At 42.4% G+C, this 25,357-nt stretch overlaps 1 protein-coding gene across 1 annotated transcript in view; it reads right to left on the bottom strand.

Moving 5' to 3' along the window:
* Zfand3 (zinc finger AN1-type containing 3) overlaps positions 1–25,357 on the bottom strand; it is a 196,196-nt gene that overhangs the window by 135,327 nt on the left and 35,512 nt on the right. The window contains exon 2 of the mRNA NM_001012175.1: positions 4,112–4,152. Within this exon, the coding sequence (NP_001012175.1) occupies positions 4,112–4,152 (41 nt within the window). The remainder of the gene's footprint in view (positions 1–4,111; positions 4,153–25,357) is intronic.

Below are 25,357 nucleotides of genomic sequence, written 5' to 3'. Positions count from 1 at the left end.
AACATCTTTCTAGTAACCACTTCGCCCTAATTGGCAAGGCAAAGCCAGGTCTCTAACGCACACAGCCTGTTTCATTCCGTCTGGATTACAAAAGCATGCGACGAAACAAACTGCATCGGAATGTACAAATTAACAGCTCACGAGTATGGACGGGGAGGGTAGTGAAATTACACTGTAATTTGGAGCAAACTCCACAGGGAAGCCAGGGAAGAAATCACTAGTGTCCTTATAAACCACACAAGATTCCCAAATGAGCAAATACACAGGCAGAGGCCAGGCTTCTCCATAATTCAGCCAAGCTGCTAACTATGGATATGAGGAAGCCAGTTTCTTTAACGATTATGCACATATGTATGAGAGCAGGAATACCAACAAGGCAGTTTAACAATCAAAACCTACAGTTACACTGTCTAAATATGAAACTCCTCTTCGCCTTCCCACTGACAACGCACCAACAAGCCCACAATTAAATCAGTTTCAAACTTTTTTTAATCTTTTGAGAAGCTAAACACAGGAGACTAAATTAGAAACAAAGCTTTGTTATGCAGTACAGAGAGGACGGTTAATGAGCTAAAAGTTATATGAAAAGGAACAAGAAAGATGTTAAGAAATGAGAATCTCACTACCAAAATAGAAAATGCTTTAGATAAAAGCACTCCCCTCTCTCCTCTCTCCCCACCCCCCCCCCCGCACGCGCTCGCGCTCTCTCTCTCTCTCTCTCTCTCGCTCTCTCTCTCTCTCTCTCTCTCTTCCCAAATCAGCTAACCTGTGACCCTCCAGCATGCCTCTCTGATTCTCCCTGGAAATCTAGAGACAAATTACAAGTGACCTCAAAGAAAAGAGCCTGGGCAGAGCAGAACCGGGAGGTAATGTGCTGGCACCGCATGCTCTCTCTGTCTACTTCCTGAGGTGTTTCCGATGCTCTGGTCTCCCACACCGTGCCTCTCACAGCACACTGTGGAGATGAGGAGGCCTGAGTCCAACACCTCACACCAACCTCTAGTCTTCATTCTATCATCTATTTACTCTTGAGCGTGAGCCGCTGTTTCCTTATCTGTAAAATGGGTATATAAAATTAACATCCTAAGGGTCATAAAAGAGCTCCAGCAATCTTAGACAATTCAGACTTTAAAACCTTCTGAAAGTAGATGGAACTGTTCACACCCTGCCTTTATCTTTATCTACAAACAGTTCTCGTACATGCCCAAGTTTTCTTCTTTTCACAGTTTGATCATGTACTGTTTTCATTTTTCTCCAAACAGAAATTCTCAATTTCTACCAAACCTTTGGTCTTAAGGTCTTTTCCTTTCTTCTATCTAATATTCAGTGTGGGGGGACTCAAAAAAGTTAACACAAGCTTTGATGAAAGTTCAGACTGTAAACAAACAGATCTATTTTAGAATCATAAGAGTCAACAAGCACCCTGGACTTCTGAATATGAAATTTTATAGTAGTAAAAATCAAATTTTAGTTATTTATACATTAATGCCTTAAGGTTAAGGTTTCTTTTTCACTCACTATCCCTTCTTCAGATAGAAAACTTTAATTTCAAAATGGTTAACAAAAATTCACAAAGTTAACCAGATCAAGAAATACTTTCAGTAAGTACAGCTATGTGGAATCAAGGCCACAGGAGCACAGAAAGGAACAAAAATCCTGTGGAGTTCAGTATCACCCGATCTATCATCAATGACCTACTCACATTCCTGTCCACGCAGAGGAGCCCCCCTAAGCCTGCTCATCCTGATACCTCACCAGTCCCGAGTACACACAGCACAGAGATGCAAGCACTTATGTCAGGCTGCTGTTCTTCCTGTCTATTACGTAAGAGACCAACCACCTCCAAACCAAGCAGTTCTCACATCTGTGCGTTCTCTCAACTTCTTTGATAAACAAGTGTAAACTGGAGTCAAGCCCCCTACATGCCTATTTGTCTTTAAAGTAGTTACCGATTCCTGAGGTGACTAAATGGTAGGATGTTCCCACCCCTATCTCTATCTGCACCTACATCCTGAAAATGAACCTTTTTATTAAAAGGGGAGGGCTCTTTGTAGATGTAACTAAGAATTCCTCAATAAAAATGATCCCTAATGTGGGAGAGCTCTAACTCCAATGTCACAGGTCCTTAGGAAACAGAAAACAGACACACAGCAGACATAAGGTCAGTAACAGAATGACTACAAGCCAAGGAACATCAGAGAGTAGCAAAACCAGATGGATGATCTGTTTCTGCGGTTCTGCTGGTACCCTGAGTTAGGCTTCAGTCTCCAGAACTGAGAAAAGAAACACTGTTTAAAGCGAAGTGTGAAGGCAACACTCTAACAGTAATACAGTTAAGATGGCACCGATTATAAAACACCGACAGTAATCCTTAAAGAACAAGAAAACTCAGAAGGGCACTTGCCTACACGCGTGTGTGAGGCCCTGGTTCCACCCCCCCCCCCAGCACCCTAAATAAGTCCTTGCCAGGCAAGCATGATGACTTGCTCGATCGGGTTTATTAAAAAAAATAAGAAGCCACACACAAAGGGGGTACAACCTTTTAAGCCCAGCACTGTGGAGACAGAGACAGGAGGATTTCTGAATTGGTAAGTTTCAAGTCTCAGTCCAAAAAAAAAAAAAAAAACCAAGCTAGATGACTCCTGAGGAACACCACCCACGACTTCCCACTGCCTCAGAACGTCCTACTACCACAGGCACAGAAAGGAAGAGAATGAAACTAACTTTTAAAGGGTGGAATTTCACTATTACTTTAAGATTTAAGAGATGTTTTAACTGCATTTCAATTGGTCAACTAACAATTAGTACAATAATCATTAATGTTTTTAATAGACTCCGCTGAGCCCCTTCCTGACTGTAATAGACACACCTCAATATAAAAGACTTACACAGCCTTCTAAGTAAAAAATTTGCATCCTTAGAATTACCCCATACACAACCCCCCACCCTTGACTTTGCCTCTTCAAATCTAACGACTACAAAAAGAATGCACTGTTCTAGTCAACTCTCAAGGGCTTGTCCTAATCACTCTCAGAGCATTTACTAAAATGAACTTAGAATTATAAAATTTTTCTATGTCCTTTTGACATGTATGTATATCTCCTCTTGCGACTTCCAAGTATCTCTCTCAATAGCCTGAAAACCACGTGTTCAAGTGTAATTAAATTACTACGCCTACCTCCCGGACTCTGCCTTGGTTCAGCCCCAGCCCATACGCAGCGGTGGCACACTTTGTGGTTCACTTCATCTATGCAGGTCTACAGAACCTTTGCTTTGTCAACTGTCCCCACACTCCTGACCTGTTCCTTTAGAGAAGAACTGTGCGGTCTGTGCTTGCGCTCAGCATGTTATACATACGGTCTGTCCTTACAGTGCATCACTAACAGCAGAACACTCTACACTGTCCAGCTTTGCTTACCTTTGACAGATTGAATTAAAAAGAGAAACTAAACAAATCTAATCAGTAAGGTGAGCTGACGTATAGAGAAGGTTGCTGAAGAAACTTGTTTTTTAAACAATTAAATTGAGGACTTTAAGTTCCAGAAGAAGTCATAATTCAGGGAGTGTGTGGGATGGTCAAAGTCCTGGGCAAGCACCATGTGCCAGTCCTAAGTTTACAAATGATGGCTCTACAGTCCAAAAAGACAAAGTAACTTACCCCAGATGGTTCAAGGAGGAATCTGACTGGAAGGGGCTAACTCAGCTGACTCCTTTCCTGACTCCAACATGAAAACATTCTTCCTGTGGCACTCATTGGTAAAGCAACACTTACCATTAATCATTTAAATCAAAGTCAGAGATTAGTATACATGACCCTACTAAACCAGACGTGTTTTTATAATTCCTCTGTACCCCAATAGCTTAGCAAATTGGATTTGGTGCAAGTGCACATGAAATTTCATTTCCTCGGGGAGCGAGTTCAGCAATCTTAAGCAAATCTATGAAGCGCCCAGTGGAGAGAATCTGCTATCACGCACAAAGACAACAAAGCCCCATGCAAAATCCAAAGGAGAGCCAAATAATTTAATCTTAAAATAACCAAAAAGAAAAAATAAATAAATAAATTGTTGGGGGGGAAACAGAAAACACCCAAACCCTTTTCTGCACTTACCAGCAAAGCATTTGGAACAGAGATTCATAGTCTTGCTGGACCTGGGGCAAAAAAAAAAAGAAAAAAAGAAAAAAGAAAAGAAAGAAAAGAAAGAAAGAAGAGCTAAAAATTCTGTATCACTCTAATCAAAACAAAAAAGTAAATGCAAGCAAAGAACCTGCTGGCCGGACGACTGCTCTAATAAACTAAGGACAAGTCTGGCCGGCTGTCTACCCCACCCCAACAAAACGAAAGCAAACGGAACTAAAGTAAAGTGCATGGGTTTATTTTCACCTTTGCATGAGCCAATGTTTTGTTTTGTTTTGTTTTGTTTTGTTTTGTTTTGTTTTGTTTGCTGAGGTAAGCGCTGGGGAGCAGGAGGACTAGGGGTGCTGCAGTGGCCCAGGAGCCACTGTCTGTCTCACAGGAGGGCCCAGGGACTCTGTGAAGAGTAGAGGGGCTGCCCCAGGCTTCCGCTTTCCCTGTCACTGTGACAGCTGTTGTCTCCGCCTTCCTCTCACTGCAGCTGTGTTTCGTGTCCTGGTCAGATCATGACCTTGGTGTAAAATCCTTCCTTCAGCTGCTCTCAATCACACTATTTCCTCATTACTTCCGTCTGTTGCTAACAGCTGTAGATCACTGACGAGGATGGGCGTGTAACATACATTACCTTTCTAATCACTCCAGGCTCCCTAAGACAGGCATTACCATATCACTTATTTCACTTTTAAAAAAATTCACATTTGTGTCTTTGTAATCAGGAAACCCTCTACAATGGGGCTACAGATGATGAATATTAAGGAAATGTTGCCCCATCTCCTCCAAGGTATTCTAAAACTGAGGGTCCCGAGTAGCCCAGCTCATGCTCTCATCCCCATTTGACCTGTGAACAGCTTTCCCAGGATCCACAGTTCGACAACTGCCCGTCTGAGCACACTCTAAAGCCATCCTCCTCCTTCACAGCACAGCCTCTGGCAGCATCCAGTGAGGGCTACAGCCCCACCACGTATCAGCCAGGTCAAACTCTCTGCGCTCGACTCACCACGTTCCAAGCCAGCGTATCCTTAGAGCTCCTCTCACAGCCTCTCACAGCGTCCTGCTCTCCAGTGGGCAAGCTGGTATATTTGCAGCTTCCTCCTAGGCAACTTTCCTCCCAACATCTAAGCCTCTGGCCAGAGGTGCCCCAACAAACAAGACAAACCAACTTTCTTCTGTCCTTTTTACTAAATTTTATAATTTAGGCCTCAGATCTGAGTGTGGTGAAACACACCAATCATCTCACCACTTATGAAAAGGAAGGTGACGTAGGGGGATGGCAATTTTGATGATAATGTGCTACATAGCAAGACTCTGTCCTATCACAACAACAACCACAACTTAAAAAGAAGAGGAAGGGGGGCCTCCCACAGGAAGTTCTCTTACTATCTATGCCAAAGATTAGAAAACAGCAAACAAATGATCCTCACCTAACTCCAAAGTCTCATCTCTTCAGCATGAAAAATAAGGACTTCTGCTCTCCACAAAGGTGGAAGAATACACACCAATACCAGCCCAGCACATCACAGCTCAAAAGAATGATCCCACAACTAGAGATCTGGTCTGTGGAGGTCAAGTCTGCTGTCTGATAAAGTACAGCAAACGCTGGCCTCCGCCTCCACAGGACCACCCTACCAGCCATCCCTGTTAGCTGAGACTGAGGCAACTTCTCCCCAGAAGGCAGGTCTCCGCCTGGGGTTTGTTCTCTCTCCTTCACGCAGTATCCAAAGAGCCAGCTGCCACAGGTCTATGGCAGACATGGAAGTCTGCATGGAAGTCAGCACCCAGCTCCATGTGCACCAGTTTTAGAATCTTGCTTCACAGAGCTCAAACAGGGAAGGGGTGGACAAAGTGGCACTGCTGCCCTCAGTCTCCTTCATCTCTCTTCAGATAGCTCATTCAATGTGCCCAGAGCCCGCGCTGACCCCCCGAGTTGGCTGACCCTCTTGGCCACCTTTAAAAACAGCAACACTTCTTCCAGCTGCTCACATCCTAATCTCAGGTGGCAGCTCTAATGCCCTCTTCCCTGCTGCTCCCTGGGTGACAGTCGGCAAGACCAGCTCCACTTGCAACTGTACTTTACTTGTTTCAAAGCGCTGTCCCTCAAGCGCTCTGGCCACCACTAATTCTTGCCACTGTAGGTGACTTGTCATTGCCTCCTGCCTCCTTACAATGATTTTCCAGCCAGCAACTGGGGCCATCTTTTTAAAACAAGTAGGTTATGCTAATTTTCTTAATGTCACTCAACCATCTGCCACAGCCATTGGTATAAGCTCTTTCTGACAGCTGCAGTCCTTGGTGGTCTGGCTCTGCCTACCTCCTTACCTGCTATTTTCACTTCCACTCACCATGCTATAACCACACTGGGGTTCTGGTCCCAGAATGCACTTTTCCCAAGCTGTTCCCTGTGTCACTGTGAAGTGGTCAGTCACTCAGATCCTTTCTAGTTCAGACCTCTCAGTAGTTTTACAGTAACTACTTCAGTTTCATTTCTTTTCTCTCACAACTTATCAAAGTGTACCTCAGCATATGTCTTTTTGCCTTTGTTTGTTTGTTCTGAAGCCCAGGCTGGCCTCAAACGTGCCATATAACTAAGGTAACCTTAAAGTCCTGATCACCCTTCTAACTTCCCAATGCTCTCATGAGAGCCTTAATGGCCCGCATCTGATTGTTGCTGATCTTCTACCATTAGGATGCTAACTGCCATAAAAGTAGCAATTCTCCTGGTCACTTTGTTTGTTTTGTATTTTATTCATTTCACAAGTATGTATGCCACACACACCATGGAATGAGTCTGGAGGTCAGAAAACAATTTACAGGAGGAAATTTGTAACGAGACAGAGGTTTAAAGCCATGTTAGTTAACATTGTTACTGTTTTGATAAAATTATGTAATGTTCTTCACTGGTTTTATAAATATAGTTTCTTATACAAAATTGTTGAGGGGAGCAAATATGTAAGTAAAAGTTAAAGACAGCTTCTAATTCTACCTTACATGTCATTCTGCTAACACTGAATACAACTGCTTCTTTGGGGGCGGGAGGGACATTTAGTGCATTTAACACTAAGTCATGTGATATGTTCATACTATGTGTCCACACTTTCAAATATAACATACCTCATTAAAAAGTCCATCAACATTGCTATTTCCATTTTCCATGTCTACTTACTCTTTCTGGCTCACTTCTCTTGCTGCTCTGCAATGCTGTCCTAGGCAGCAAAACAGCACATGCCCAATCCGCTCTATTTCCACACTAGATTTAGCTGCACTTTTACTGCATGCGTTATCTTTTCCCAGTTACCTTTCTATTATAAATACTGCAGCAGTGGACATTTTTTGACATAAATCTCTAATAATGAATCTGGGTCCAAATGATTTTTCTTTAAAATTGTTGTTTCTGAAAATATACTAGATAAAAAGTGTGAATTTGGTATGTACTGTAAAGTTACTTTCTGGATAAGGTTTATATAACTTTCAATATATTCTCAACAACACTGAGTATTTTTATTTTCAAAATCTTTGCTTTACGGAAAAATTATCATCTTGCTAATGATGTGTTTTCCTCTGGCTAAAAACAAATACAATTTTAATGATATTTATTTGAGATGAATTTTTGAAGAGATTAATTTTTTTGGACATTAATTTTTCAACAATGGGAAAAATCTCAAAATGAAGGTAAAACTGCTCTCTGGTTCTCCCAAGGCCCAGCCCAACTCCAGCCATCACCTCCACCAATACCAGAGTGGGGGAAGTGCCATGACTCAAAGGAACGCAGGCAGGTGAAGAAGTTGATTATTGGTCATGTGAACTTTGAAATTAGAGAACAGGGGCATTGCTGTTTTTTATATTCAAGATGTATGTATGGGAGCAGGGGTTCGTGCATGTGCATTATGTGTGTTTACATGTGCATCCCGAGGCACTGTGCATTCATATGTCCATGTGGGTGGGTAATGTGCGTGTGTGTGCATGCAGACGCCAGAGGCTGAAGATGTCTACCTTCCTCGATCGCTCCACCTGTATTTTACTGAGGTAGGGTAAATCTGCTCCCCGGTTCCCAGTTCAGTACTGAGAACACTGAACCTGGGGCTTGATGACATAGTCTAGCTGCTCTTGCCCCAGGATTTCTGTATGTTTCCTAAGAGCTAGACTTTCAGGCAAGCTGCCCAGCCTTTCTGTGCTTTCTGGGGACCTAAACTCCAATCTACAAGCTTGCATGGGCAGCCCTTATCTACTCCGCCATCTCCCTAGGCCCAAGTGATAAGTTAAAAACAGGGGTGATGGTACACATCTCACACATCTCTAACCAGCCCTGAGGTGGAGGGAGGGAGACAGATTCCAGAGACTCTAGCTAAAGCAATGAGCTCCAAGGAGACCCTGTCTCAGAAGTTAAAGTGGAGGATATAGGAGAAGTGTATGCATCTCCCATAGAGAACCTGAGTTCCCAGCACCCAGTTGTAGACCCAACACCTTCTTCTGATCACAGACACCAAACATAGACAAGGTACAAAGACAGACAAAACACTCATACACATAAAATTAAATCTTAAAAAGAAATAAGGCGGGGTTGGGGATTTAGCTCAGTGGTAGAGCGCTGCCTAGGAAGCGCAAGGCCCTGGGTTCGGTCCCCAGCTCCGAAAAAAAGAACAAAAAAAAAAAAAGAAAAAAAAAAAGAAATAAGGCGGACAATGGTAGATGACATTCAGTATCAACCAACATCAGCCTCTATACCTATGACCGCAGCCTCTGTACATCACGCCCAAGAGCAGACGCCCTAACAGAAACCAGCCAGCAGCTTTGGTCTGGTGGCTTGAACTGGTGGACACACAACCTACACTCAATCACATCATGCTGACTACGCAGAGGACCAAAGAGCATGGTTTCCATAGAAGATTCTGTGCCACTTGCTGGCCACCTAAGAGTTAAAAATACTTTTATTGGTAATAATAAAAGAAGACAGAGAAAGAAACTTGAGAGACTACTTTGAAAAGTATGACAAGACTGGAAAACAAAATGAAAAAAGAAAGAAAAAGAAAGTGTCCACTTCACAATTTCTGATGATCGCCATTCAGCTGGTAAGATTTTGTTTAGAAATACCACACTATTTTTGGTATGTGGCTGTTTATTCAAAACAGGATTTCTTGTGTAGCCCTGGGCCTCCCTCTCTAGACCATGCTGGCCTCGAACTCAGAGATCCACCAGTCTCTGCCTCCCAAGGGCTGGGATCAAAGACGGACACCACCGAGCCCACGTTAGAAACATCCCACTATTTGTTAGCAGGCATAACTACGGTACGGAAGGACCCTTCTCAGCAAGATGTGCAGTTCACTGGATCACAAGGAGCTCAAAGGGATGAACAAGGAAACTCTTTGAGTTTTGACAGAAACTTGGGAGGCCAAGGAGGTTTGACTGTGGAAGAGGCTGTGAGAACAGGGAGACTGCTGTGGAGAGGATGGGCCCGAGGTAGTGAGGAGAAGGTGGTGATGGCACCTGCAGCTGTAGTGGTAGGTGACACCTACAGGACTTGAGTCAATGTGGAGACCATGGCATGAATACCAACCAAGGTGGAGGACATGATATGGAAGCACAGGAGAAAATGCCTACAATGAAGCAGGAAATGGCGCCATCATGGTACTTAGTGGACATAGGATTTTAGAAATGGGGGAAAGTTTTGTTCAAACAGCGTTCCCGTGACGGGGACAGTAGGGAAGCCTTGAACTCAGAGGTTCTTAGGACAGACAGAGCTGTCAGCGAAGCAGCAGCTTCCTTCACCCAGTGTCTGGGGAGCACTGCAGAAACGGCACCTACGAAGAGCAGCCCCTGCAGCTCCCAAAGGACCCTTCCCGGTTGGGTGCTCCCACAACCCTCCAAGCACGCAGCTTCAGGCTGTCATTGCAGTGCAACATCAGGTGATGGCACTCTTCACAGCTCCTGTCTGCTGTAGCTTCATCTTTTTGTTTCTCCTTTAGCTACAGTAATCGTGCATGCATGTAACTGTGGTCTTAATAGCAGGACTGAAACACTAACTCGTAAAGAAAACCTCAAAGCGGGGCTGGGGATTTAGCTCAGTGGTAGAGCGCTTACCTAGGAAGCGCAAGGCCCTGGGTTCGGTCCCCAGCTCCGAAAAAAAAAAGAACCAAAAAAAAAAAAAAAGAAAACCTCAAAGCTTGGCCTGGCACCTTTAACCCTAGCACTCGGAAGGCAGAAGCAGGTGGATCTCTGAGTTCAAGGCCAGCAGAGAGTTCCAGGGTAGCCAGGGCTACATGGAGAACTGTCTCAAAAAAACAAAAAAAAACAAAAAAACAAAAAAAAAACAAAAAAAAACAAAAACAAAAACAAAAAAACAAAAACAGTAATTCATTGTTGGGAAATTAAAATATTTTCTAATTAACCTGAATTCTAGAAGTCTAGTTTATGTTTTTTTACGAAGGGCACTCTTTGTGACCAAAATGCACATATATGCCAATGCTAAGCACTCCCTGAAAATGCTGTAGTGTAAATACAGTAATAAGAAAGTCCACCCCTTATGTATTTCCCCAGCAGCTGCTCTTCTTCGCGGTCATCAATAAAGGGCAACCCTAGAAAAGGGAAGAATAAACACACCAAGCTCTTCCAGTATTTTTCTGGGCTAGAAATGGGTCTAAAACCAAAAATATCTAGATTCTACAAAGAGACTTATTCTGGTTTTGTTTTTGTTTTATCTGTTCAGTTTTGGTTTGATTCCTTGAGACAAAACTTACTGTATAGTACAAGCTGGCCTCAAATTTGCAGTGCTCCTGCCTCAGCCTCAGAAGTGCTGCCGGGAACCAAACTTGCTAGGGCTTCTTTTTTACAGCACCAGGCAGGCACTGACTAATCACAGCTCCTGGATCAACCCTTTAACACCCAGACATGAAAAGGGAGAGGAGGAAGGGAGATGGAAAGAGAGACAGTGCAGTGGCACAACTTCAGTTACCTCAGACATGAAGTTAGTTGGTTGGTTGGTTGGTTGGTTGGTTGGTTGGTTGGTTGGTTGGTTGGTTGGTTGGTTGGTTGGATGAATGAATGAACGAACGAACGAACGAACAAGCAAGCAAGCTTGTTACTAATCTGCCCACCACCTACAACAGCACAGTTATTGCCAGGCTAAATTCCTACCACAGCAGACAGGAAGCAGGGAACAGCTCTACTAACTCACCAGTCCAGCTCACTCAGGCAAGCGAGAGAAAAGCCAGTTAAAATACAGGGCATGCTGGCTGCAGTGACAGCCGAGGCTCTCAACAGCTGGCCGGCCGGCGGAGCTGCCAAGCACCACTCAAATCATTCAGTGGATGGAAATGACCCGTCTGTTAACGCAGGGATTAGCTCTAAGATGCAGCAATGCTAATCCTGCTCACTTTAAGACTGATTCACATTAAGCATAGTAAGATGACTACGGGATAAATCACTAAAATCCTAGGAAGATGATGCACAGCAAAGCAAATGATCAAGAGTACAGAGCCACCATGAGACACACAGAAACTTTCCCGACCCCTCTACTATGAAGCTGACACTAAGCATTTACAGAGCACCAACAGCAAAGGGGCCTGACAGACAACTGGAGAAAGGACTGGAGAGGAAGGAGATTTCCCATGTAGCCAGCAGGAAGCACGGCATGAGCACACCTCGAATCCCAGCACTTGAAAGGAAAACACAGAGGCCAGCCAGATCTATATAGCCTTGTCCCAAAAAAATAAATAAAAATTTTAAAATGGCCAGCAGGTGCATTAAAAAAATTAAGTACCAGGCTAATACAGATCCATCTCCTCACACCTCCTAGCTGAATGTTACTGAAGGCATCAGAAGACAATGGAAACGGAAGTAGAACCCTGGACACTTGGTGGAAATGTAAATTAATGCAGTCCAAGGTGTTAACCATGGTACATGTGTAAAGGAATACAGCTGCTAATAATCTTGCTGTGGCCACGTTACAATGTATACAATGTATTATCAAAACATCAAGTCATAAATTGGTCAAATTAAACCATTTCTAATAATTTAAATTTTTATTTTAAAATCAAAAAAGTGTATCTCCAGATTGCTTCACAAATTATCTTTAATCTCCTCTCCTAACAGGAGCCAAACTGAATGGAATACATGAGCGCCTGTGCTGTGTGCCTGTCAGCAGTGTGAGAGATGAGCCCACCGCCATTTTCAGGTAGAATGTGCTGAAGGCATCCAGTTACCGACTCATATTGCTATAACCCTCCTTCAAAGGTGTGAGGGTGCTTGGGGTACTCAAGGGGTGAGTCATCTGAGGAGGCTTAACTGCCGGTGAAAGGAACCGTTAAAGTCTCAGCAGATGAAGCCCAACCACAGCAACCATGCCTCTCTGCTAACTAAACACGTTAGTGATAAGGTACGGTTATGCCCTGTGTAAAAGTCGGTCAGGTGACAGACATGTCCAACAAAGGTCTGGGGCATCACTGAAAGACACAAAGATCACATCCATTCACATTTGTCCTAAGGCAGCCGAGTTATACTTAGGATGCCATGTGCTAACACATTTTTTCAATTACTTAACAGTCTCATCATGAATCTGAATGAGAGGCTTCTGCCGTGCCTTTCCATACTGGCACACACCAATCCACTGTAAACCACAAGGGCAAAGTGACTAATTCCATATTAATTGCAAACATTATTGACACAACACATTCTCACGTTGCAGGCTTAGGTGTGACATTCCAAGATTCTGCCCATAATCAATCAGCACTAGGCTGTGAGGTCTCAGAGATGCAGAGAAATGGGCAACGTTATCACAGCGTTAAACACACTGTAAACCAAAAGGGGGACACCAATTTGGTTTGTCATTAACTGGTCATTAAATAAGAGATTATTATTTACTGTCAAGAAAGCTGGGTTTTCTGAGCAGGTTCTGTGGATTTCTCTCTGGTTTTCTGAATCTGATACTATCTTCAAAAGTAGCCTCTAAAGCCGCTCCCCTCCACACTTCACATATGGCTGCCATAGTTAATTCTCTCTGAACCCAACAGTGCAAGGGACAAAGCAGCAAATCTAGGAGTTATCTGAGAGGGAATCACAAAACAGGTACCGTGGTTGACATTCTTGCTTTCAAAATTATAGCCCTGCCACATCTGTCCTCTAATGTGACCTCTACATTCCAGAGAGGAAGACAAGAGGGGGGCACTTGTCTACCATCTTCCCTTTCTCCCCCCTCTTTTTCTCTATGACCTGAAGAGGCTTCTTATGGTACAGAAAATTCCTTCTCTAATTTTTATTCCCAAAGTCCTCGAGATTACATAATTTAGAAAGAACTGTTTCCTCCCAAAATGCTAGAGTCCCTAGCAACCAGCCACATTCCCCACCCCACCTATCCTCCTCTGAAACACAGCCTTCGTCAGCTGACTTTCTACGCCAATATCTGCGTGTTTCGACAATTTCTGCTGGGGCTCTCAACTGCTCTATAAAACATCCAGCAGTTTATTTTCCGGTATTTCCCTAACTTTCATGGCTTTGGCCCTAAGTTCCAAAGTAGCTTCATACACAATTGCGTTCATGGAGAATATTTATCAAGAAACCTAAGGAAAAGAATTCAGTATCTTCTCAAGCTTGCAGTATAGGAAGGTATCTTGACATTACATTTATCGAGCAGTGTGTGCCTACAGAGACAGGGGTCAACCTGCAGGAGTTGCTCCTCTCCTTCCCCTGTGTGGGTTCTAGCAATCAGTACGGTTGTCACGCTTTTCAGCTGAGCCACCTCACAGGTCTAGGAAGCTTTTGTAAGGAATCCTACACTGCCCCAGTGCATAATTGTTTTAAGCAATGGGTACAAATAGATAAGACATTACTGAAATAAGATACCATATGGTCAGGAGTTTTACCATGTACATTATGTACCAAACAAATACAAACCAAAATTTATACCATCATAATGCAGTCCTGAATGCCTTATTTGCTCAAACTTTGTTACGTGAATAAGGAAATGACCTCACATTATATTCACACTCATTTAAAATACTAACGTACTAATGTGGGCTGGAGAGATGGCTCAGTGGTTAAGAGCACTGACTGCTCTTCCAGAGGTCCCGAGTTCAATTCCCAGCAACCACTTGGTGGCTCACAACCATCTGTAATGAGATCTGACGTCCTCTTCTGGTGTGTCTGAAGACAGCTACCGTGTACTTATATAATAAATAAACCTTTTTTTAAAAATGTATTAATGTACAAATGCAGTAAAATAATATTTTTAAAAATATATTATTTTATGTCATACTTTCACTTTTTTCATTCAACCACTAAAGCTTTTGTTAATTAAGTCTATTATTAAAAACTTGAGAATCACACAACACAATTAACCAGACCCAAACTCTACACATCTCAATGAACTTTTAAACAGAACTTTTAAATCTCACTGGATTTTACATTTTCACTATCAAATGTGTATGCATCTATCCACAATCAAGAACAAAAAAATCCAGGACACTCAAAATTAGAAGTAACTGACATTATATTATGACTCATGCTCATTACCTACATTCAGTCTTTCCTCGTTTAGAGGTAATTTGGAGGTTAACTGCTTTATTTTCAACATGTTACACTGTACCCACATGTACACTGCTTACATATACAGTGGCTAGGTTCAAGGATTCAGTTCTTTTCCCAGGTTTGTGTGACCTTGCTTAGTATTACATATTCTAACCCACCCACTTTCATGCAAACTCTGGCTGCATTTTTCTTTAGAGCTCGATGGTATTTCATAAAATAGGCACACAAGCACACAAATATTCACGCACCTCAAATGTTCACTATGCACTCATCTGTTGATGGACGGGTAGGCTGATCCCCGTTCTCTACTACAGTGAATAAAACAGTAAGCATGGCTTTAAATGAACGAGGTCAGTTTGTATGCATAGCTTTAAATACTCTATGACCTTACCTTAATACTAAGTATCTCACAAGAAAAGAAAAAAGAAACTGCTTATAGAGATCTGACATAGCAAGGGAGCCAAGACCAAAGTGAGGGCCAAGTAGCCAACCTCGCTGACAAGAGAAGCAGTCAGGGAATGTGCTACAGGGAAGGGCTGCGGAAGTTAGCACCATGTGTAAAGCTTTGGCAGAGGGGTGAGAAGGGGCTGTAAAGGACTTTCCTTCAGGACAGCATTATGGAATCCCTGCTCACTTCCTAAGTATGACAAACAAGGCTGTGGTTACTGTCCTGTGGTCGGATACTCACACCGTAGAAGAGTATCTAGAGAGCTATAAAGAGGCAGATTCGCCTTAAAAGACAAGTGTGGGTGGTAAATGTTAATCAGTGGGCCGTCCATGAACAAAGTCCACACAAGTTCCTTATACAAACTTATCCCAATCTCTGTGGTGCTGGAGAAGGCTGCACCTCAACAACTACAAAATAAAAGAGCCCATAAGCCACATTATACAACAGCCTGTCTGTCCATCAGCAGGTAAGGGACAGAGAGTATGCTACCTTACCAGAGAATGAAGCATACTTACCAATAAGCAGCTCTGGGGGATGGACACCCACTGTAAAGTGGATGAACCTCAAAACATTCTGCTCAGAGCAGCCAGCCAGTCTCAAGACTATGCTGTGTCATAACTCTATGTGGACGGAAAGGCAGTCAACACAACAAATCAAGTAAGAGGCCTGGGTGTGGGCCACAGAGACATGGGAACTGTTAGTCAATAGGCCTGAAGGAACTTCCCAGAGTAATAGAAAAGTCCTGAATTTTACTAAAATCATGGGCATGGAACTTTCTAAATTAGTAAAACCCACTCAACCGTAGGGCAGCAAGTGGCTTTCATGGCATGTATTTTACAGTCAATAAAGCTGTTAAACTGGAATTGGAACAAATCTATGATTTGAACAGAGACACCATGATGATCTGAAAAGTGAGTGCATTCAATTAACTGCTGGGACTGACTGGAAAAACAAGTTAGGGGGCTAACCTATAAAACTAAGGTGAGGGGGGTTGGGGATTTAGCTCAGTGGTAGAGCGCTTGCCTAGCAAGCACAAGGCCCTGGGTTCGGTCCCCAGCTCCAAAGGAAAAAAAAAAAAAAACTAAGGTGAGTTACACTTCTCACCTTAGGTGAAAATGAAAATTTCAATATAATTTCATTTGAAAAGCATTAACCACAATTACTTCCACACTTCAAAATCTAATTTTATATTCCAAAATAAGTCTTCATTATTAAAAGATAAACAAAAAGGTAAACAACCCAATTAAATACTAGACAACAGGCATTGACAAACATTTCTACAAAAGAAGACACGTACACAGCCAAAAGGCAAAGAGCACATAGAGACGCTGGATGTTCTGGGCATCGGTGGCGGCAGCGGTGGCGGTGGTGGTGACAGTACACACCTTTAATTCCAGAACTCTGGAGGCAGAGGCAGGCAGATCTGTGAGTTCATGACCAGCTTGGTCTAGAGTGTGAATTCCAGAGCAGCCAAGGCTCCACAGGGAAACCACGTTGGGGGCAGGGGGAGGAGGGAGGTGTCATCAGCAGCCAGAAGCAAAATACAAATCCAAGCAACATTGAAACAAACTTCACACCAATAATAAGAAGTGAAAAGCTGACACTCCAAAGCAGAAAGTAAGTGTTGGCCAGGTGTGGAGACACAATCAAAGCCCTGTACACCGTTAGTGGACTCACATGGTGCAGCCACTGGGAGAAATATGGTGGCTCCTTGAGATTCTGTTCACGTGTCTAATAAAAGGCATGAGAACATGTGTCACATTAATGCTGGTGTGGGCATATGAGTAGCAGCACTACCGACATACCCAGAGAGCAAAAGAACCAAATGTCCAACAGCTGAGAAATAAGCAAAGCCCGGAGAAACGGCTCAGTTAGACCACTGGATCCAGGGGGCCATTCCTCCGGCAGCACGCAACCCGCTATCACCCCAGCGCCGGGGCCCTGAAGCCGCTTTCGGATCTCTGTGGGCAACAGGCACAAATGTGGTGCACACACATGCATGCAGGCAAAACACCCAGAAAATAAACTTTAAATCTATAGCCATATGAATAGTATTTAAGATACACACAAAATATTAAGTAACAGAGCAATGAAACATATTATAGCTTAATAAACCTTAAAAAACATTAGCGAAGTAACAACCATGAGCTGGTTAACAGTCTGGTAACAGCACTTGGCCTAACAGTGACCCCAGCAGTGCAAACAGTGAAGTTTCACCTCTTTAACTGATTTCATCCAACTAAGTCACAGAAGCAGAAGGCAGACTGTGGTCCTGGGATAAAGGGAGGGTCAAAGAGGGGAAGAGCCCACTCACTCTTTATAAAGTGATAAAAATGTGTAGAACAAGGCAAAACAGAAACAAAAACCCCTGTCCTAAACAACACTGCATTGTTTTTAAATAGTTAAAAGGATATATCTTATACTGTTATATCACAAGTTTATAACATTTTTATCCAACATAAACCTAATTATTTTTTTCTATTTCCTTTGTCTTTTAAAAAAGTATTTTCATATTTTTTGGAAGAATGCCATGGTGTACATGAGGAAGGGTGAGGTCAGACAATAACTTCGAAGAGTCAGCTGTCCCTTCTACCAAATGGGTGCCGGGGACCAAACTCAGGTCGCCAGGCTTGGCAGCGAGCACCTTGAATCTGGGGGCCAATTCTATGATTTACCCGTGCCACAGAGCACACTGTGCGTGTGCCACAGAGCACACTGTGCGTGTGCCATGACACTGATATTTACCGAGCACTTGCCACCTTGTTACAAGGAAGGAGCCCTGCGAGCTCCGGTTAGTGCTCAGGTCTGTGCAGACAGAGCAGTGAAGCAGTCAGAGGTAGGGCGGGGCTCAGGTCTCAGTATTTTTCAAGATTGACTCAAACATAGAAAGGGAATAAATTAAACCGCTCCTATTAATACCTTTACAGAAATACAACTCTTATGAACAAGCTACCTAGAAAGAAGGTACAGGATCAGGAAATGGCATACAGCATTACTGCCCTCCACACAAACACTGTTAACTTCCTGTTCTCATTAGCACTTCCGGAGAACCAAAAGATCTGAGAGAACTGGCACCACTCATTTCCAAGTCAATCAGGAAAGCGAGAGGAGGAGGAGAGCGCCACTGCACAGAAGCACCCGGGAAAGGAGTCGTCTGTTATTCTAATTACAAGCCATAGATCCCAAGACACATATGCAAACTATGACTGGTACTCAAGAAATAAAAAAAGGACAAACAAACCCAATGAAATGGCATCTGACGCACAGGCGCTCCGTGTTTATATATAATACAGGTCCGTCAGATGGCGCACCTTTCAGGGCATAACAAACCAACATATGCTTGAGTGCTGCATTAGCTCATGGTGTCCAGTGTCACACTGATCTACTCTACACGTGAACAGCCAGCTTTCTACGAGTCAAGACCAGCTGCCCATGTGCATAAAACACAAACACAATTAAATCATGAACTCTAAAAACATGGAGGATGACGCCTGACAAACCAGAATGAAATAGATTCCAATAAACAAACAGAACACGGAAATTGTTAAGATTTGAACTATGTGGCGGGCTCTGTGACTATCGTTAGCCAGGACAGCGGCCACTAAGTGGGCTACTGTGAAGGACCCATCTCTTCATCACTGATGCCATTTTACTTTTAGAGAGGAAGACTCTGCCGCGTCCTTCCCTGGGGCATTACAGGACTCTCACTGTGTCATAGCAATCCCTTTAAATTCCAGTTTTCATTTCACATGGAGAAAATGTTCATCCAGGCAGCCACTATTATTACTTCCGAGCAATTGGAAAATCCCAGAATCCCCATTTCCACTGGGCTGAGACTTTCCAATATGCCTAATAATGATACTTTATGGCCTAGAAGTTCCAATGAATTGGTAGTAAGAAAACATTGATCTGCTTCAGTGGCACTGTAATTGGAATGGTGATTAAATGCATCATGTTACATTTACCCTGGGCCCTTTCCAATGTGGCGAATATAAAATGAGCTCTCAGTATCAGCAGAGCCTAAACTACCCTCTTCCTTTCTAAACTGATATTCCTCATGTCAAAGGTGATCTGTGTGAGTGTCCCCATGAATAATCAGGTGGCATACATAACATGACAAACTAACTATACAGACCCACAGAGGCTTCCACAGAATGAACACTACCCAACATACTATGCTGTATCTAGCAACCCGGGACAGCCTTGTGTGTGTCAGAGCAGTGCATTTGCACCACTATAGTTAATGGTCTGTCAGCATTTCCATTATAAAGCAATTTTCAAGGGTTTATTGCTCTGCTGAAGAATTTGCTCTGAGCTAAAATCTGGCATTCCAGAAAAGCAAAAACTGTAGCCTATAGCTGTTTACTCCCTTCCAAGTAGGCCAAGTCGGTTGGTTTTGCCTTTTTTTTTTTTTTTTAAGTGAATCTAGTTCTTTATTTTAGAATTTCCTCATAGAGCCCTATGGGAATATCTACAAAACAAAACTGCACACCTCACAAAGGGGCTATTGTCTGGTAATAGCTTGTACCTACGGACAAGGTACAGAGCATAGATCCCAATTCATGTATAGAAAGCAAATTTTTTAAGTAACTATTTCTGATGAGCTGCAAATTTTAAAAAGCTCTTATCCATCCTTTCAGTTAGGTTTAATCATTAACAACTTACAAATGCAAGTGCTCAGATTAAAAGCGTGCTATGACTATCTGAACAGAGATTTTAAACCAACAAAACCCAACAGATTACTTAAACACCTCAACCATAAAACGTCCTTTCTCCTTCCCATTCGAGAACCATACCACACTTGGCCTAGGGTGCAAGATGCTTCCGCAAGTCATCTCTGGTACTAGTTAAAGGCATTAAAGGCTGTGGTAAAACTGAGGGAGCGAGAAAGAGTAGTAAAACTGGAAGGGAGGCTATTAAAAAAAAAAAAAACCTAGAGTATTTGGAAACTAGATGATCAGCCCCTGGATGACACAGTTCACAGAGACAAGCTGTGGCAATCCAACACTCTGGTGCATTCATGTGATAAACTACTAGTTTTATTTTTGGAAACCTTCCTGCTAGTCTGAAAGCTTGCCAAACTATCTTATGATCAAACAAAGAAAAAAAAAAATCACCTATTCCAGTATTTTAGTTTCCGGCTAGTGAACCCAACAAGAAAACATAAATATTTATATATTTCAAATTACAGTGTTTCTCAGTTACATACCCAATCCTAATACCACTCCACCTACTGCATACAAGACTTGTAAGCTAAGCAGTTTTCTACAGAGCTGAGGATGTGCTGGTCTCAGTGCTTGTCCAGCAAGCTCAAGGCTTCTGGTGTGCTCCTCAGCACCTATAGAAAACTCTCCCAGCTCTATACACTTTCACATGCGGAGATCCTCTACGTCTAGGAGTGGCTGATCCAAGCAACCAGCAAGGGCTTCTGTTGGGCACAGTGGCTCGTGTCTCTAATTCCTCTCAGAACAGTGCTGGGGCAGGAAAACCACTGGAGGTTCAAGGCCAGTTTGGGTTACAAAGTGAGACCCAGGATAGTCTGAGCCACAATGTCTTTAAAAAAGTAAAACATAGCCAAAATACAAAAACAAAAAACAAAGCCATTTTGTGGAGCCCAATGCAGATTTATTCCCGATGAAGCAAATACAGTTTGCTACGCTTTCCCAACTTCCCAACTTGCCACTAGCTGAAATTATTCAAACTATTTTCAAAGTAACAAAAGTAAATGGCTCAGTGGTTAGAGCGCTGACTGCTCTTCCAGAGGTCCTGAGTTCAGTTCCCAGCAACCACATGGTGGCTCACAACCATCTGTAATGGGATCTGATGCCCTCTTCTGGTGTGTCTGAAGACAGCTACAGTGTGCTCACACACATAAAATAAATACATCTTTAAAAAAAAAAAAGTAACAGTCAGAACAGTGTCTATACAGATTAAAATGCATTCCTGATCACATGTACCACAAAGATGGCCATGAAAGTACCAGGCAGAGAGAAGGAGAAGCTAATAACAAACTGGATAGAGCTGGAATTGGCAGGAGGGAGGGCGGTTGTTGAGAAGGCTCTTGCTAAAGGTCCTGTGTTCAATCACCAAACAGCAAACATAAATAGAAACCCTTATAATCTCCCTTCATATGCTGCTTTAACAATCGTCATCCTAATAAATACTTTATAGTTGAATTCCACATGAACCCCACCTTTACCTTTGATGAGCACTAACAACTTACAAACACAAATGCTCAGGTTAAGCACATGTGCTCAATCTGGAGAGACGGCTCAGCAGTTCAGAGCACTGGCTGCTCTTCCAGAGAAGCCAGGTTCCATTCCCAGCACCTACCACAACCAACTAACTTCAGTCCCAGGAGATCCACTGTGGGCACCAGACACGCCTGCTGAACAGACGTATGTGGAAGTCAAGTACCCATATGCATGAAAAAAACACGTATTTTTTTAAAGCAGACAAAGAGAACAGCAAACAAACCAGAAAAATAATCGGGTAGCCCTCAACTGCCGTAAGCACTCCTCATCCCTTGGTTTAATTCATGGACTCAGAGGTACAGGTAAAGAAGTTACTGTAAATTCTGTCAAAGGCCCCGGAATCAGCAGGTCTTCCAGGGCTAAGTGGAGACTTGTGAATCCTTGTAGCTGACTGAAACCTAAAGTTAGGCTGAACTGGCTCTTCAGGCAGACTTGACTACTTCAACCAGCCTCACTACTTTCATTCAGAAAGCTGAGTCTCTAAGAGGCCTGACTAAAACACACAGGGAGTTAGTTATTGATTTCTTCGTCGCTATTCAGAAGACAAACAGCCTCACGGATGATTAAAATAACAGCCTCTCATGTCTCAGCCATTTGCCAACCAAATATCCCTCACTGTCTCAGGAAGCACTTTTCCATAAGTCACAAGTAAGAAACCATTTAATATCTGCTTTTAGTAAAGAAGGCTTGGTCACAATGAAAGAAAACAGAGTAAGTCACAGAAAGTGGGGTGGCTCCCAGTTCTCAACTTCGACCTCTAAGGGAAGACCAGAATGGCATATCCTGCAATAAAAGGATATAAATCAAATGTATGACTCATCCCAACCCTGACTGATACCCACCCAGACTCTGCCTGATAAAAGCAACCGTTTCTTGTAGCTCCCCCCATGGGACACATTCTATTCTAAAATGAAGCCCTAGCTTGACGATATAGACCTATGACACTGATGATCAGAAACTATTCTATTCCTAATGCATCCTCCCCTACAGCCAAATTAAAGGCTTCACAAATACTACACTCGTAGAACATGAAACACTGCCAGGAACAGAACCCCTCTGATGAGCACTGGTCAGCAAGGTAACAATCTGGCTAGTACAAGGGCCGGTAAGGCTGTATGCAAATTACCTGTTCCCAACAAAACACTGGTACTTTACCTGGGAAGAGACTATAGAAACATCATAATTCTGCTGACAGAGCTAAATAAATGTAAAAGGCAACTAAATTGTGACCATTTCAGTATTATCTATTATGTGAAATTATAAATTTTACATTTAATTTCAACATAAAAGGAAGTGTACCTAACTATCACTCGTTACATTACATTCCCCCAAGGCTTTCTTGAAAATGAAATTTCTTCTTCTGCAACCCTACCCAAGACAATGATTTATAAATGGTAATTTACAATCTCAGGAGTAAAAGTAAAAAGGTAATTTTCCAGTTCATAGTACAAACCACATAAATCAAAATATTACATACAAGTATGGTAGCCAGGTGCGGTGCATAGCCAAATACCGACACTCTGGAAAGCAGATGTAGGAGCTATGCAAATCCAAGGCCAGCATAGGCTAAATCCCCAAACCCAGTCTCTTAAAAAAGAAAAGCATAGTAAGAAATCTCCACATATCTACAGAAAGATATACAACAGCCTTTCTGCTTCACTGACATATAACTAAACAATGAAATGCTAAGTGGAAGAGTTCTTGCTTGCAAGAATGGGGTTCTGATCCCTAGACCCAAACAGAACCAAGCACATGCAATCCCAGTCAGAAGTCCAAGATCATCCCTAGCTATGCACTGAGTCCGAGGCCAGCCTGAGGTCCATGAGACCCATCTCAAATATCAGTAATAAAATAAATGGCCATAAAAGAAGCCTGGAAACCACAGGAACCAATGAAAAGACTGAGATGACCTGAACCACAAACAGTAATGGAAACCATCCATTCTACTTACAATGGTATCAGAGCATATATGCTAGCACAGAATAAGCTTTAAAATGTATCATGAGACGTTCAAGAACACTTACATCAAAGCACAGACTAGCTAGCTTTGTAACTGTTCACTGCAGCATGATGCAGTATCACAGAACAGTGGCTGAGGCAATTTGACATGCTTTTTTTAAAAAGCAAAGTTTAATCAGTATTTACTATCTAATATAAATATGCACAGCAGACATAAATGGAAATAAGGTAAAAAAATTATATATTTTTAATTTTCAAAAAAAGCTCAAGGTAACGCTAACCACATTAAGACATTGGTAAAATACATTTTGTTAAAATTAGAGACTAAATAAACCAACTTCAGGAAGAAGTTGCAATGTATACATGATGTGTGAAATATATCCTTATATTCCTATAAAACAGTAAGAAGACTTCAATCCCACTTTGAAGTATACAGAAGCCATGACTGGTTCTTCACAATCGTGGGCATGGATATAGTCACAAGACGGTGGGAACCAGGTCTACATCATCAGACACTGAAGAATATGAGTTCAAATCACTGTCAGGCTGGGGTGTGGTTTTACTGCAGAGCACTAGTCTAATGTGAGCAACAGCCTGGGTTCACTCCCTACCACTGCAAGTAAAGCAAAAATCCCACCAGCACTGGAACACACCTCTACCAAAACGACCACAGCATCCTGGACCACACCTCTACCAAAATGACCAAACTTCAAAGGACTGAAAGCAAATGCTGGCAAAGCTATGCCCTAGAGTATCAATATACTAGAGTATCAATATACTAGGGTATCAATATACTAAGAGTATCAATAGGAGAGTGAGCTGATGCTGCCACAGTGAAGAAGCTAAACACATACACAGTGGTGACACTCACCAACTCATTCACAAAAACAAGTGAACCAAGAGGCACGCAGACCAACCTCCACTGCAACATAACCCCTACCAAAGGCTGGAGAGCCAATGCTCAGCCACAGAGAGCATGTAAGCCGCCCCATCGTCACAACATTCGATACCTAGACCACCAAACAACAGACAAGCTTTCCTGAGATGGTGCTAAACACAAGAAAGTCAACAGAAGCAATGACAATTGAGGCACGTGTTTACAGTATGTAATGCTAAATATGTGGTTAAGATCAAAAGGGTGGTTAGTTTTGGAGAGGGTTTGAGCAAAAAGGGCAAAAGATTGAGTGACAGAAATATTCTTTACCCTGACTTGTATTTAGATGGTTGTACTGACACTGATAGGAAACAAAATCATGAAGTTGAGAATGTAACATAGTATACTTTAGAAACCACATATAAACTTAGGAGGATGAGTTTATCAACACTATGTAAACCAATTTAAAATGTAAACTTATAAGATTATAAATAGAAGTTAAAATTAAGACTAGAGGGGCTGGGGATTTAGCTCAGTGGTAGAGCACTTACCTAGGAAGCGCAAGGCCCTGGGTTCGGTCCCCAGCTCCGAAAAAAAGAACCAAAAAAAAAAAAAAAAAATTAAGACTAGAAAGTCTATCAATCTTATAATAAAAAAGATCGTAATTTAAAGCTCCATGGAAAGAAAAGTTCACGTGACTTCAGGGGCTTTAGTGGCAATTTCTAAAAATAATACAGCAACCCAATCACATACAAGGCAAAGAGCAAAAGGAAGCAACCCATCTGAGAAGCCCAGAGTAACCTTGATGCCACACCCCACAGGGCATCGTCACAAGAATAAAAAGAAGGTCCCAGACGAGTTTCACACATGGACATGGATGCAAAGAAAAAAAAATTGAAAAGCAAATGAACTAAAAAGACAACAGCCAATGAGGTAGGGTTTATTCTGATAATCCAAAAGGGGTCTAGCCTTCAAGCATTAATTTAAGAGACCATATATTAACTTATAAAGGAACAAAAGATCTTCCAAATCACCAGGCACAAGAAATCACATTATGCAGGGGGAAAAGCAAACCTCACACTTATTAACAAAAGCTGAGAACTACTACAAGTAACAAGCAAAGCCAGCATAAGCATTATCATGACATCTATATGTTTTCAACACTTACAAGGCAG

The sequence above is a fragment of the Rattus norvegicus genome, chromosome 20 (assembly GCF_036323735.1).
Source record: "Rattus norvegicus strain BN/NHsdMcwi chromosome 20, GRCr8, whole genome shotgun sequence".
Classification (NCBI taxonomy): domain Eukaryota; kingdom Metazoa; phylum Chordata; class Mammalia; order Rodentia; family Muridae; genus Rattus; species Rattus norvegicus.
Note: the sequence above shows the minus strand (reverse complement) of the source record. Positions and strands in the feature narration are given on the sequence as shown.